General features: G+C 37.7%; 1 protein-coding gene across 4 annotated transcripts in view; it reads left to right on the top strand.

Moving 5' to 3' along the window:
- Nucleotides 1-14,795, top strand: part of FAM135B (family with sequence similarity 135 member B) — a 219,138-nt gene that overhangs the window by 181,443 nt on the left and 22,900 nt on the right. For all 4 annotated transcript variants that reach the window (XM_033076038.2, XM_033076055.2, XM_033076045.2 and 1 more), the window contains one exon: nucleotides 12,409-12,562. In XM_033076038.2, coding sequence (XP_032931929.1) covers nucleotides 12,409-12,562 — 154 coding nt within the window. The remainder of the gene's footprint in view (nucleotides 1-12,408; nucleotides 12,563-14,795) is intronic.

Genomic DNA, 14,795 nt, shown 5'->3' with positions numbered 1-14,795 from the left:
AAATGGCACATTTAGACCAAATAAAAGCATTCTTTTTCTCCCCATTTCTGTAGACCACAAGAGAGCAGGTATAACACATTGCCAGGAGGTGCTTCTGTGAACTTTGTAGGATTTGTCACAATTGTACAAAATGACAGCCCTGACACAGTCCTTGTTCTGAAGGGATGGGAACTGTGAGGGCTGTGATATAAACTAATATTTGGGTAATTTAAGGAAGACTTTGCTTGAAGGCATTTAATTTCTGAAGCTGTCAGGGCTTAGGCTTTCATTTTGTTCTCTTTGTTTACCTCTGTCTCCTCTGTGAGTATCAAATACTTGACTGTGATTGCTTGCAAAACACAAGACTTGTTGGATTTCTCTTCTGATCTGGTTTGACAAAGACTAGAGAAGTCAAAATCTTTTAGTCACCTCTTTGGGGAAAATGGAAGTCAGTCATGAATCAAGCAGAGAGTCTGGGATGTGCAGGAGCATTTGTAAATAATAATAAAAAATAACAGTCCTGTCAATAGAGACATGATTTCTTTCCACTTGCTTATGAATCATAGGAACCTATTTGGTAACACTTGTGGCTGTGTAACAGGCTGAAGGAAATAATAAAATAAAAACTCTACCTTGGTAACAAAATGTCAAACTGCTTAAAAAGTGAACTCATTAAGGTTGAAGTAATTTTTCACTGTCAAAAGACAGTTAAATATTTCATCTTTAGCCATTATTTGACATTGTTGCTGATTTTTAAATTTGCTGAGAACAGGAAAGGTTAGAAATAGTGTTGTGATTGTTTCATGTTTTATCTCCATTTGTGAAGACAAAGGTAATTAACCAGCATGCAGGATCTGCTCTGATTATAGACATTTCAACAGTGAATTCTGGGCAAAGCTCTCAATAAATAGATTTGGGTGGGCATGGTTGGCACTGTGTCTCTTCCCTCCTATGAGAGTCTGTGTGATCAAGAACAAAAATAACCTACTAGGAACTTATTTTCAGATTGTACCTCTAATTTCAAAAGCCAAGCCAGTGGTAGCAAAATGACAGGGTTCAGTGATCTTGACCACCTGCTGTAGTGGCCTGGAAAGCAAATGGTGCAATTCATAAACATCCTGATAATGGGCAGGAGTATCAAAAGTCCCAAGGTGCTCATGTTTATACTCTTGTTATTAAAATAATTCACAATTCTTAATTTCTTTATGCATCATGCCATGTTGTAAGACAGCAGATGTACGTTCCCCACAACTAGTATCTGTGAGTGTTGATAAAAACAAAGACTCAGCCTGTTGGATTGATGTGGAATACTGTCAAATAGACTTTTAATTTTTTTTTTTTAAATGTCTATGGCCTCTTTGAATTCTAGGTTTCCCAAGAAAAGGATATACATCCTATTTTTTATTGTCTTTATATGATGCTTGAATAGTGGTCCTCAGATTTTGCTTGTGGCTGCATCTAGCTCATAAACATATTTTCTACAAAATGTGAACAGGAAATGAGGAAATTCATCACCTCATTTTAGGGAGACTTAATTTTTATCATCTCTTTAGCATCCTTTCTGCACTTTTGTTGTGTCTGGTTCTTTACATTTTCATTCCTTTGGAGAGGAAGATCCCTTGCCTTTGAGTCTTTCCTTCTGCACAAATGGTGCTCCAGTGTTTGAAGTAATTCTTCCTCCATACACAGACATATTTGTAGTTGAGAATAGTTTTAAGAGAGTAGTGGGATGTCAAGTTTTGGGATTTTTAGGCTTAAAATGGCTTAAAATTGTGTCCTTCATGTGCTCAAGGTCTTCATGCAACTCAAGCAGTTTGTTGGGAAATTTCAAGTAGCCCCAAATAAGAGTTCATTGGCATGACCTTCTGCATAAATGGAGCAAGAGTGGTTGCACTAGGGAGATTTTATTAATGAGACTGTCCAGTGAATCCTGTGCTTAGGGGCAGCATATCAGTCAGGATAACCCTAACCAGTCTGATTCCAGTGATAATATTGTACCTTAGAAACTGAACTCATCAAATATTTGATCACTTTAATATTTGATTTTGAGGCAGTTCCTGTCAACATTTTGGAAAAGTAAAAAAGAACCCAAATTTCAGAAAACCCAAATGGAACATCAATGGGACAAGTGCAGTGAGTTATTGGGCATCTGACTGATGTCAGAATCTGACTGATGTGCAGACAATGCAGTGTCAGCCTGGTTGTCCTCCTGCAGATTGTAAGCCACTGACATTCCATTTTCCTAGCAAGGAAGAAATCCCAGACTCTGTGTTCAGAGACAGGAAGGAGTGGTGTGACTGCTGAGTTCAGTCCACCTCTTTAGGAAACTGTGAAATAGGCAAATACTATAAGAGGTTATATATTTTAGGAATATAATAAGAATATATTTTCTGTATGAACATCCTCTCTGCATCCTAATGTTTATTATTCCCCACATTAAATAATTCCTGTGGTGTCCTGTGCTGTGTTACATGACTCTGCATGTGACAATTTATCTAAATTCACAGTGTACAGGTGAATTTAAGGTATGATTTAGTTTGTATTTGTAGCTCATTATAAAGTTGTAAAAGGTTTGTTGTGGTGCTTAAGTGGCAGGTCTTGAAATGTGAAGTCACAAGGACTAGAGAGCTTTCAGTCACTAAGGAAAATGTCTTGGAAAAAAAAGAAAAAACCCAAAAGATGGGTGTTTCATTTCACTTTGAAGAAGGAAATACTCCTTTCTAAGTTGACTTAACACATTTCTATTTTTCCCATTTGGGCAGTGAACTGTAAAATCAATTATTCCTGTAGCTCTTGTCATACGTGAGCAGAGACCCAAGCCTGAAGTCACTTTCTCTCTGGCAGTGACTGTCAGTACATAATAGAGCCTGGCATTTCTAAATAGGAAGCTGTAGTCCTTGTTGTTGCTATTATTAAATAAAAAAAGCATTTTATTAAATAAAAAGCATACTTAAGAGTGACCATTTGCTTTGTGTCAGTGCTTCAGAAGGCAACACAGAGCCAAGTAGTTTGGTATGTGCAGTTGATAGAAGTTCACTGTGCTTAGTAGCATATTCTGCAAACACCATGAGAGAAATGGCACCTGCAAGAGAACTGAGTTTAATTTGTTTGTTAGGTCCACATTGGCCCACAGGCACAGGCAAAGTGTCTTCAGCCAGCTCTTGTATCAGCTGGCCATGCTCTCTTATAAGGACAAGATGAGACTTTCACCTCCCTACACACCTCTCAGGTCCCTTAAGTTCCTAATTTTTCTCTAAGAGCATTTCCAAGCTCACACTAGACCCAAAAAAACATGTTCTGGGGCTGATTGCCAGCTTCTTGGAGTCAGCAATTTCTGCTGAGTGAAGAATCCAAATCATGATGTCTGAAACATTTCCCCTCTGTGAGGGAAGAAAATACTTTTGCAAGTTCAGGATGCTCCGCATTTATTTTCCTCTGTTCAAAACTATATGAATTTTTTTTTTTAATAAGCATTGAGTGGAACTTCTCTGCACAACTCTGAATTGTCTGCCTGTGAGGAATTGTGCATTATAAGAAAGTTGAAGAGGGACTTTTTTGCAAGGGCTTGAAGTGATAGGACAAGGGGGAATGGTTTTAAGTGTAGAATTATGTTGGGTATTTGGAAGAAATTCATTCCTGTGAGAGTGGTGAGGCACTTGAAGAGGTTGCCAGGAGAAGATCTGGATGTCTCAGTCCTGAAAGTGTTCAAGATGAGGTTGGTTGAGGCTCTGAGCAGCCTGGGATAGTGGAAGGTGATCTCCTGATGGCAGGGTTTGGAACTGGATGACCTTTGAGCTCCCTTCCCACCCAAACCATTCTAAGATTTTATAACATTTGAAGTGGAGGGGATAAACTATGCTCCAAAAATGCCAGTTTTTCTCTCTGTGCTATGAAGGGTGTCTGGGATGATAAAGTTTAGTTGGATAGTAATTTCACACTCTTATGCAAGAAAATTGTGACATGTATTAGAGCTTTGGTCATTAACCCCTAGGTAATTGTAAACTTTTGTAAAAAAAGCCAATAATAATCCATAAAATCCTGGGGAAAATAATTTATTTAATTACTTAACTCTTTATTCATATACTTAATACCAGACAGCATATAGCATTGATATAAAGGGAAACACTCTGCTAAAATGTATGATTACATAGCATAAAGCCATCTCCACCCCAGCCAGAGCCACAGCTGAGCACATCCTTCTCTGTTGCTAGGCACACAAGTTGAATCAAAACACTTTTGACATTTTCTGATGTCCTGAATGCCAATTGTAATGGCACAATTGTGTTAATATCACTGAACAGGGTCTCCTTTTCCATGCATCTGTGTGTGTGTACATGCAGGTGGGAGAGACAGAAAGATGTTAACAAGTGTTCTTTTAAAAATTTACTGTTTTATGCTGCTGCCTGCAGAGATGAGTTATAACAAGGCAGTTCTTCAGCTCAGGGGTCCTCGTTTGATCACAGAAACAGGAGTGGATTTGCTTTCCTTATCTGTGAGTAGGCAGCATGGACTCTCTTTTATCAGAAAGGGCAATGTATTAAGGCCCTTTTTGATGTCTCCACTGTGTTATCTTGGGTTAGAGGATCAGAATTTGCACCATAGGTGTGTATGTATTAATAAATATTTAATTTAAAATTATGTATGAAGACCAGCTTTAATAGATAAATAGGTAGTTTGGTAGGTAGATGGATAAATGGATAGATAGATAGATAGATAGATAGATAGATAGATAGATAGATAGATAGATATCTATCTAAATATTTGTATCTAATCTGTCCCCCTTTTTTCATAAACATTTAAAAAATATTTTTGGCTTTTTCCCCCATAAAATTATGATTATTCAGTGTTGCTCTATCATCTCATAGCCAAAGGATACTACAGTGTGCTTTGTGAATGTTGCCTACACAGACTTTAGTAATGATAATATGATGATATGGAGTACCATGCCATTTTCAGACACAGATGAAACAAAGGGAAATAAAAGCACTCCCAAAGGGTTGTAGTGGGTAGGGTGACATCAGGCTGGCAATGTAAATAGTGAGATTCTGCAGGGATCCATCCTTCTCCCAATTCTCTTCAACATCTTCATTAACAACTTGGATGCAGAACTTGAAGAAATATTAAATAAATTTGTCATGACACTAAACTGGGAGGAGCTGTCGAGGGCAGGGAGGCCCTGCAGAGAGACCTGGACAAATCAGAGAAATGGGCAATCATCAACAGCAGGGAGATTAACAAGGACAAGGCTGGGTCCTGCAGCTGGGATGGGCAGCCCTGGGTGTACAGGCAGACTGGGGAATGAGAGGCTGGGAAGCAGCTGTGGGACAGGACCTGGGGGTCCTGGTCAGTGGAAAATCAAATGTGAGCCTGCAGTGCCCTGGCAGCCAGGAGGGTCAGCCCTGTCCTGGGGGCATCAGGGACAGCATCACCAACCTGATTTGCACTGGGGTGGCCTCAACTCAAGTCCTGGGGGCAGTTCAGGGTGCCACAACATAAGAAAAATACAAAGCTATTTCAGAGTGCCCAAAGAAGGGTTGTGAAAATTGTGAAGGAATATGAAGATAGTGAAGGGCCTAGAGGGGAGGACATAATGAGAAGCAGTTGAGGACTGTGAACTGGATTCAATAATCCTAATGTGTCCCTTCCAAATCAGGAGATTCTATGATTGTATGGTACATGATTCATACAACTTCTCTTGTGCCAGATGATTCAGTGCTTCTCTCAGAACAAGGATGCCTCAGGTCAGACACTGCTCTCACTTTCATGAGACATTTTCCCCAGTGCTTAATTTACTGCTAAAGCAATGTTTTTATGGCTTTAATTTTCTCTGTGATGATGTATAAACCCTAGAGATCAGATGGAGGAAAAAGATTTCTCCCCTTCTTATTTATCATAATCAGAATTGTTCAAGAACTTCTATAGAATAACCCATATTTTACATGAAAAGCCATTGTGATTGTAGACACTTGTGATGATATATAGGATGTAACACAGCCTCGAGTCACTAGGTTCAGTTTTTAAAGTGATGTGGGAAATAGACTTCAAATAATTGCATAGAAATAAAAAAATTGTGAAATTCCCCCCAAAAGAAAAATCTGAGAAAAAACCCACAAGACCCCAAAATATCTGTACATGAACTAACCTATTTTGTTTCATTTTGCTTGGTTTTTTTTACATTAAAATTCTAAAATATATTGCTATATGAACTTTATCTTAATAAAAAAGAAAATTTTTAAAAAACCAGAAATTGTATTAAAAATGAGAAATCTTTTATTTTTTTCCTTCTAAGTGGTCAATATGAGACATTTGGAACATTATCAGTGTTTTTTCTCCTAGAAGAACTTTAAGGGAAATCAGTGCAATCTGTGAAATATTTTTGCTTTATTAGAATGATACTTTTAGATTATATTTTTCCTAAAAAATCATTTCCTGGCCACTCCTTCTTCCTTGGCCAATTGCAAGTAATAAACCTACAGCCTCCATTTAGAACGGTGACTTATAGTATTGAAACCATGAGACACAATCATTAGAGCTGACCAGGAGAATTCTCTTCTATCTGTTCAGAGAATTCTCTTTTTCAGGCTGGATGCTTCCTACTTTTCAAGAGTCTCAAGTCTAACTGCTAATTTTGCACAAAGTGTAAATGATCACTGAACCTGTCACTAAATTTGACTGCAATGTCAAATATTTTTTTCCTACTGCGTTATTATATCAGGGATTTTAACAAAGTAGCTCTAGTTTTTAGAGGTAATATAAATGTCAAATTGTATTTATGAAAGACCAACCTACGTTTCCTTACATAACAGTTTTAGAGAGAAGCATAACATAATAAACAGCTCCATATATTGTCAATGCCATTCTAATTATTGCCCATTATTGAAGCTTTGGATTAGTGTTATTAGTGTAACTGAAATAGGATTTAAATATAACATAATGATTTTACTTTTATTTTAGAGCTTTGGATAATGAACCAAAATATCAAATACAGACTAGTGAATCAATACAAACAAAGCAATTTCTTAAGATGATAGAATATGCACATCCTAGTTCAATATTTTTATTTATCTTGAATGTTAGGTGCTCAGTTTTACTTTTTTAATGGAAAATATTAATTTTCTCAGTTTTCCATACCTCCTATAAGCATGCTGTGTTCCTGTTGGTGGATATTAGAGGGAAGAGATTTACAGGAGCTGGTTTATGTGGGTGTCACCCCACCCTCAAGAATGTTCTGTGTTCACATATCTGCTGTTGTCAGATGAAAAACAGAAATGCATTGTTTTTCTGCCAAATAGGACCAAGATTTGTCCTATGCCTGTTACATGTAGTCTGTGGTTGCTCTGTTCAATAAAAATATTTAAAATTCCAAAACTGGGCTGAGAAGAAACAGTGTCACCACAAAATGACATCCACAATCTGGCCTCTGTGGGCTTCCATGTCTTTAAACTACCAGGGTTTTTTTAGATTTGCCAATAATTTTTCACTGCCTGGCACAGGGATGTAAAAGATGTTTGTATTGATGAATGAATTAATGAGGGGGAGTTGTTTGGGTCTGGCAGTTTTCCATAGCTGAATGGAGATGTAAATACACATCTAGACACATATAGAATTTTTAGGGGTGGAGAAGATTTTAAGATTATCAAGTCCAGTTGTCAACTCAACACCACCATCATTTATACCATTAAAGCACGTCCTCAAATGCCACATCCAAGGGACTTTTGAACACTTCCAGGGATAATGATCCCACCACTGTCCTGGGCAACATGATCCTATGCTTGACAACACTTTTAGTGAAGAAATCTTTTTAAATATCCAATATAAACCTCTATAGTGACTGTATGTGTATATATATATGGGGTTTTATATATACATATATCACATATATTTATAAAAATATTCTTAGTCAACCCAAATGCAGAATTTTTCCTTTTTGTTTTTGTTGTTGTTTGGTTGTTGTTTTCCTCATGAAATATCATCATTAAAAGTTCTTCATTTTCAATCATCTAGATTATTTTTTTCTTTTTAAATTGCATGCAATTTCTCCCATAAGAATGGCTCAAAAGACATTATTTGCCTCTTCAGTCTTCTCTGAGCATTAATTTTAATGTATTTTCATGATAACCTCTTTAGGACAAAAATAATTTCTGATATGCAAGCAGTTTCAGAAAATGGAATAAAAATTTGTTCTTCTTCTACCACTGCTCGAGCACTTTCACTAATAAGGTGGAAACACTAAAGTTTTATCTCAAGACATAACTACAATTTATTTTCCAACCACCAAATAACAAGAAATCTCCTATCTTAAAAAGCAGCATCAAAAGTAGAGTAAAAGCTTGGTCCTCAAGTTTGAAGCCAGAATAAAATTTTCATGTTAGGTAATCAAAATGGTCTAGCAGACAAATGGGCAGATGCTGTGAACTCAGAAACTACATTTATCTTGGGGTACTGAGATTTATTCCTCAGTTTCAAGCAGTTCTATAAATCTTTCCCAGAGGTGGGTGAGGTAGGTTAACTCTCTCTGCTACTGAAAAACAGCTGGAGACTGCAAAACCTGTCTATTTAGTCTGGAATGGCTTTTTAGTATATTAAAATTCTTGACAAGCAATTTGAATCCGAATTGTTCAATGTGTTAAGAGTTACATTAAACATAAAGGGTCTCATTTACCAACTGTTAGTGCTATTGTTGAACGTTGCACATAGTTAAGAGAGCTCATGAAATTGCTTTAATACAAAACAAATACAAGCTACTTATTGTACATTACAAAGCATAAAATTCAGTTGGTGCCTTTTGATATTAGATGTAATACACAGGTAGTGAATAGCCACAAATTGTTCTCTGCATTTGAATAATGAATGGACATAAACCTTATCTGATGAAGGTGTTTGCTTTTTGCAGGTTATTTTCCTTTCTCTTATTATAAAGGAAAAATACATTTATAAAACAATACAATCTAATTATAAGAGGAACCTGTTGACAGATAAGAGCATTGCACAGGAACCTATTCATTTAAAACCCTGATTTTCTTAAATGTATTCAACAGGGATATTGCAAAAATGTTTAGTTTGTTTGGGCTTGTTGGTATTGAAGGCTATTTTACTTGGCTGGGTAAATCCAGCAGAAGACCAGCTTAGAGGGTAGATGGACAAGGGTCAGTGATGATCCAGTGTTGGGGTCCAGCTTTGCACATCATCAAAGTGAACTGAAGCCTTTACATTTTCCAAACACTAGGCAGTAGTTTTTATCTCACATTTGTCTAGGTTTTTCTTCATGTGATCATCTACCTATCCTACCCATCCCTACCCTTGGCTGGGGGTTTGGAATGAAATGAGCTTTAAAGGTCCCTTCCAATCCAAACCCTTCTCTGACTGCGATTGTTGATGATCACAGAAAACAGGGAAATGGAGAAATTAGGTCTGTATGCTTAGGATTCCTCATGAGAAAAGAGCTTTAGAGCTCTTTAGCTGGAAAGAGTTTATGAACTATGGAAGAAGTTGTGGGAAATTCAGGAGGACTACACGTGTGTTGTATGGTTATGCAGGGAGAAAATTAGAACAGCCAAATCTTAGGCAGAACTTAATTTGGCTACTATTAAAAATACAAAATATTTGTATAAATTCTTTCAGAACAAAAGGAGGGCTAAAGAGAATTTTGATCTATTTTGCCCTAATAATGTTAAGACAATGGGAAAAGTAGTTTTGTGTCAGTACTGTTGGATTCTGTGTTGTCATCCATCTTTGCTATCAGAGTACCTTCAGGTCTTATGTCTTGAAGTGAAATTTGTCAGGAATTCCTGCCCTCCCAAAGTTTTCAGAAATGGAAAAAGGCAAAAGCCAGAGATGCAGTCTACCACTGTAGACAGTGGGGGCCTTGGAAAAGGAAATCAGTGCAGATGCATTTTACAATCAGCATAGAAGAATCTCTCTACCTACAAATTAGTTCAAAAGGTCATGAGAATATTTGCAAAGGAAAGCAACATGGCCAACATGTACTTTCACAATGGATATTACAAGCCCAGAGCAGCCATCAGGTTTTGTGCAAGGTGGGATTTTCAGCTTCAGTATTATTTTTTTGTTTAATGAGAGGTTTGTCTTAACCAAAAGTCAACCATTATTTGTCATCCTGAGTCAAGAAACCTGGAAAGCTGAGCACTTTGTAGCTGTTTAATGGGTCATAGCCACTGTTTTTCCTGAGAGCTGGTTTTGCAGCACTGTTTTCCCTTAGAACAGCACATGACATATTTGTTGCCAAACTCGATTTGTTAGTGTTGTCGTCTGAATCTGTTTCAAGCTATTGGCAAGGAAATAGGGAATCACCTGAATAAATTCACAGAAGAGGCAATTAAAATAGCAAATATGAAAGGTCTGCAATCTTTAGACCATCCCAAAGGAAGACATTTCTTGACATTTCTCAGCTTACTGAGCAGTGATGGATAAGCTGATTTAGCTGCTGCAGTTTATAATGGCATCATCTGACAGATGCCTGCCCTGCTGGGGTCCCTGCAGATGAAGATGCACAGACCTTACTTCACATTAGTTTAAACTGTCCCTGAGGTGGGTTTAATAATCTCTGTAATGTCCTCTCTGTATCCTGAATGTGTGTGACAACTTTCAGAAGAAGCAGAAGCAATCCTGTGAGAGCAGTAATATCTTTAAGTCACTGAAGAACCAGAAATTTGGAGCTCGTCACTTTTTTTTCTGTCACACTTACTTTCCACCTTGACAGAAAGATTTTTCAAATTAGGATGGATGTTCCCATTAAAGAACAGAGTTTCAAAGCCAGTTGCCATTTAATAGAATTTAAGCAAAATGCTTAATGCTCTGCCCTCTTACTCATGCACAGCCCAGCCTGGTCTGTGCAGCTCTGTTCCTCTCATGCAATGGCATTCTCAAAGCACAGCACCTTTCCTTGGCACAGATGCCCTTCCCAGAGAGCTGGGACAGGGAGAGAAGAGAGAGCTTGGAGCAATCTTTCCAGCTCTCTATTCACACAGGTACACCACCCACATCTTACAGTAATTTGAGGAATGTTTACATTGCAGTGGAGAGAAATGCTGGAGAAAATTTTACTTACCTGTTGTGGTTGTACTCAGTGCTTCTAATTCTTTGCAGTTTGGAACATGTGGTCGATTGTCCATTGTAAACCAGCTGAGGAAAAATTTGAAAAAAGCACCATAAGATAGGAAGAGAAATGCTAAAGAATTCAAAACTGGACTAATTAAGTAATATTTTAAATGTTAATTCATGCAATTTTTAAGCCACCTGGAGGTACATTTTCCTATTACTTTTTATGTTTAAACTATAATCTATGCCAAGAAATGGCTGAAAATAGACCTATTGGAGTGTAGTCATGCACAACACTATGTCATAGCATTCATATAAACTATTAAATTAACTCACTTTCTTCCATCTTCTCATCAGTGTAGCATTAAAATGCCAGACTCATTTTTGCCTAGAAATCAGCAGTGGATAATAAAGGAGGGTATATTTTCATGACACTGTGACATTGTACATCAATCTATTTCAAATTTTCTATTGTTTTGAGCAGCATTTCTTTATGCTCCCTTTTTTATTTTGGTGGTGGTGAAAGTTAAAAATATTCATACTGAGGCTGGAGGTTTTGAAACCTTTGAAGAACAGCCAACTCTGTCAATTATCATCAGCTGTTTCTCTGCAGGTCTAGAGAGCAGTTGCCTTTGTGCCTACCATAGAATTCTAGTTAACTCCTTGAAGATTTGCATGAGAAGCTGAGGGAAGCACCCTGGCTCAGGCCAAGATTGGTGAAATACAGGTTTTAGGGCAGTCAAAAGGAGAAAACCACAGGAGATGTGCTGGCGTGTGTTTGGTTCTTCTCTGCTGCTCCTGGAGATGTGCAGATTCTGGGAGTGTCTAAAAAGACAGCACCTGACTCACCTGTAGGAATTGTATTCTTGCCCCAGCAGTGATGAGCAGTGAAGACTAAGCTGCAAATTGTCTACATTTACACATCTATCCAGTTGGGTGGCTGGGATGGTTAAAATCTCTCTTTGGTGGCATCTGCTTGATTAGAATTGAGGACTCATGGAATGGCTTGGGCTGGAAGGGTTCTGAAATACCATCTGGTTCAAATCCCCTGCCATGGGCAGAGACACCTTCCACTAGACCAGGTTACCCCAAATCCCATCCAGCCTGGCACTGAACATCCCAGGAATGGGGCAGCCACAGCTTCTCTGGAAAACCTGTGCCAGGGCCTCACCACCCTCACAGTAAAGAATTTTGTTCCTAATATTATCCTGTCTAAACCTACACTGTTTTAGTTTAAAGCCATTACCCCTATATATTTTTTTTAAAAATAAATCAATGACTGTCCACAATGGGGTTTTTGTGGAAACCTGCCACACAAATGGAGACCATGAATTTTAATTTCTTTATTTTCTTGATACTTTTACTACACAGGGCAGCTTTTATGTCCCATCTGAAAACTGCATGCAGCATGCATACAAGTGGCATAAGGATCTCTGTCTTCTGCTCCTGAATGCCCAAAGGGGTCTTCACACGTACTACACCCTCATCATGAATGAGATTCCTGATTTACCACAGCTGAAGTTGGGTAAGTGAAAAAGCATTTAAAATCACTGAATATTTTAAAGTACTGCATTTTTAAACACATATTTTGGTGCCAGAATTCTTGGTATGTTCAGAGACTTTAATGGATTTTCATCTGTGTTTTCTGATTAGTGTTTATTTTTACTGTTAAAGATTGCTGACTCCTCAGATTGTGTGAATCCTTTCATAGGATGTGGCCTGATGTATAGATGGATAAAATATTTTGGTACATTTCTCAGAATATTTGCCTTCTGGTGATTTTTTTCCTCAGTTACATTTTGAAAAGTGTAACTTCCAGTTCTTAATGGCCACGAAATCTTGGGAAGACTCTTAACATATTTTTTCTCTTGAGCAAACATTTTTTTTAAAATTGAAAAGAAAAGTCTGAAAGGTGATACTAGTACTTTTAAATTATACTCCCTTCTTTATAACTCACAATATATTTCCCCACTGTCAATTATGACTTGCTCTTCAAAATTATTCTGATTTTGTTCCTAATTCAGTTGTTTAATACATTTTCTGGGTTTTTTTGGAAGAAGGTATTTTTGGCTGGTCAGGCCTGTTAAGTCTAATGTGCAAGAGCAGGTTGGCTGGATTTACAGGATGGAGTTCTGGAGTTTGTGTTTAGTCATCTTTGCAATGACAGCATGAGGTCCTATGAAAATGAGATTCATTCATCTCATTCAATTCCTGCTGTCTCACCTGTTTCTTTGAATTCAAGGAATGCGCTTCATAATTTCACGTCTGTGATTTTGTGTCTTTGTGCTTCTGTGGTGTGCAGGTTTTGAAGTTATCAACTTTGTTATGTTGCAGAGATAACTGCATTAGGAAGGTCGATTGCAATGGCCAGCAGGTTTTAAAAGGGAGTAAAATTTTCCAGTATAGTCCTTGTATATAAGAACTGTCAAGCACAATGCATTATGCTTCACACACTTGTGGACTTGATAGATCCTATTTTCCACTTCATCTCTTGCTTTCCAACATATATTTCCCTTCAAGACAGCCCAGAAGTCATAGGTAGGTAACACAGTGTGCTATTCAATCCAACTACAAGAGAAAAAAACAAAACAACAAACCAGCATTTTAGTTGGCAGCTTATGAGTGCTCAGACAGAACAAAACATGCAACAAAACTGCTTTATGGATGTTGGTCATCAGGTATGGATAACAGAGGATTTGTGGCTCACTCAGATAGGGTTATAGGTTGGGAGATGGCAGAGCTATGCATGGATGAGTGACCACAACTCCAGGATCGTCCCAGAGGACACACTTATGTTCTAAACACCATTTTCCTGATTTTGAAATGAATGCTGGTACTGAAGCAGGCACTTCATTTGCAAATGTGCTTCTTGTAATGCATGAAAATTTGCAAAATGCAAATACTCTTTTTAGCCTCTTGAGCAGGGTGTTATTTGCATCATTTTATTCACAGTCTGAAAATCTACTAAAGATTTGGTTTTAAGGCTGATCTTCTGACACCTGTTGCAAAAGTCAGTAAAATTATGAGGTGTAAGATTCATGCAGTAAGATGAATATAAATCAAATTTGTATATCTGTCTCTTTATATTCATTGGGGTGAAACATGCCCAATTAAAAATATGTTATCTGGCACAGGTAGTGCTTTCTAATTTGGGATGGCATAAACTGCACCTTGCACTGTATTTCTCCACTGACCAGGGGAAGAATGTAAATGGTTCATTCAGTTGTAACATCTATATTGGTCACATTAATCTCACAGTTTTTTTACAGAAGGTTAGGATAAATCCAAGAATATAAATCCCTGCACACTTCCTTAATTATTTTTCCCCTAGCTTCCTGAGTAGTATATTAAAAAAGAACATAGCTTACTTTACACACTAAAATTTGGAATGGTTATTTCCCAAATTTTGACAGCTCAGATTCAAGGCAGAACCCATCTTGGTCTGTCCTTTCCATTTATTAGTACTCTCTGAGAGGAGACATTTGGGGATTGAGGAGGGGATTGGTCTGTGAGTTGTTGTGCTTTTTCCTGCTTTGTTTCTTTACGGACACCATTAGAAAGTTCCGCATTGCAAAATCAAGCTGTTGAAGCTGGAGAGTTGATTGATGTCCTCCTTTTCCTGATAGCTTGTGGTGCATTTAAAGCAGAGTGTCCCTGGGCTGGATTCTCTCAGGATTACATCAAAACTCTGCTGCTTGCAGTGGTGAGGTAATTCCAACTTCACAAGGCAGTACAGAGATGCCTGATATTTTACTAGC

Source organism: Catharus ustulatus, chromosome 1, assembly GCF_009819885.2.
Source record: "Catharus ustulatus isolate bCatUst1 chromosome 1, bCatUst1.pri.v2, whole genome shotgun sequence".
Lineage (NCBI taxonomy): Eukaryota > Metazoa > Chordata > Aves > Passeriformes > Turdidae > Catharus > Catharus ustulatus.
The sequence above is the reverse complement of the archived record's forward strand: the minus strand, read 5'-3'. Positions and strand labels throughout refer to the sequence as shown.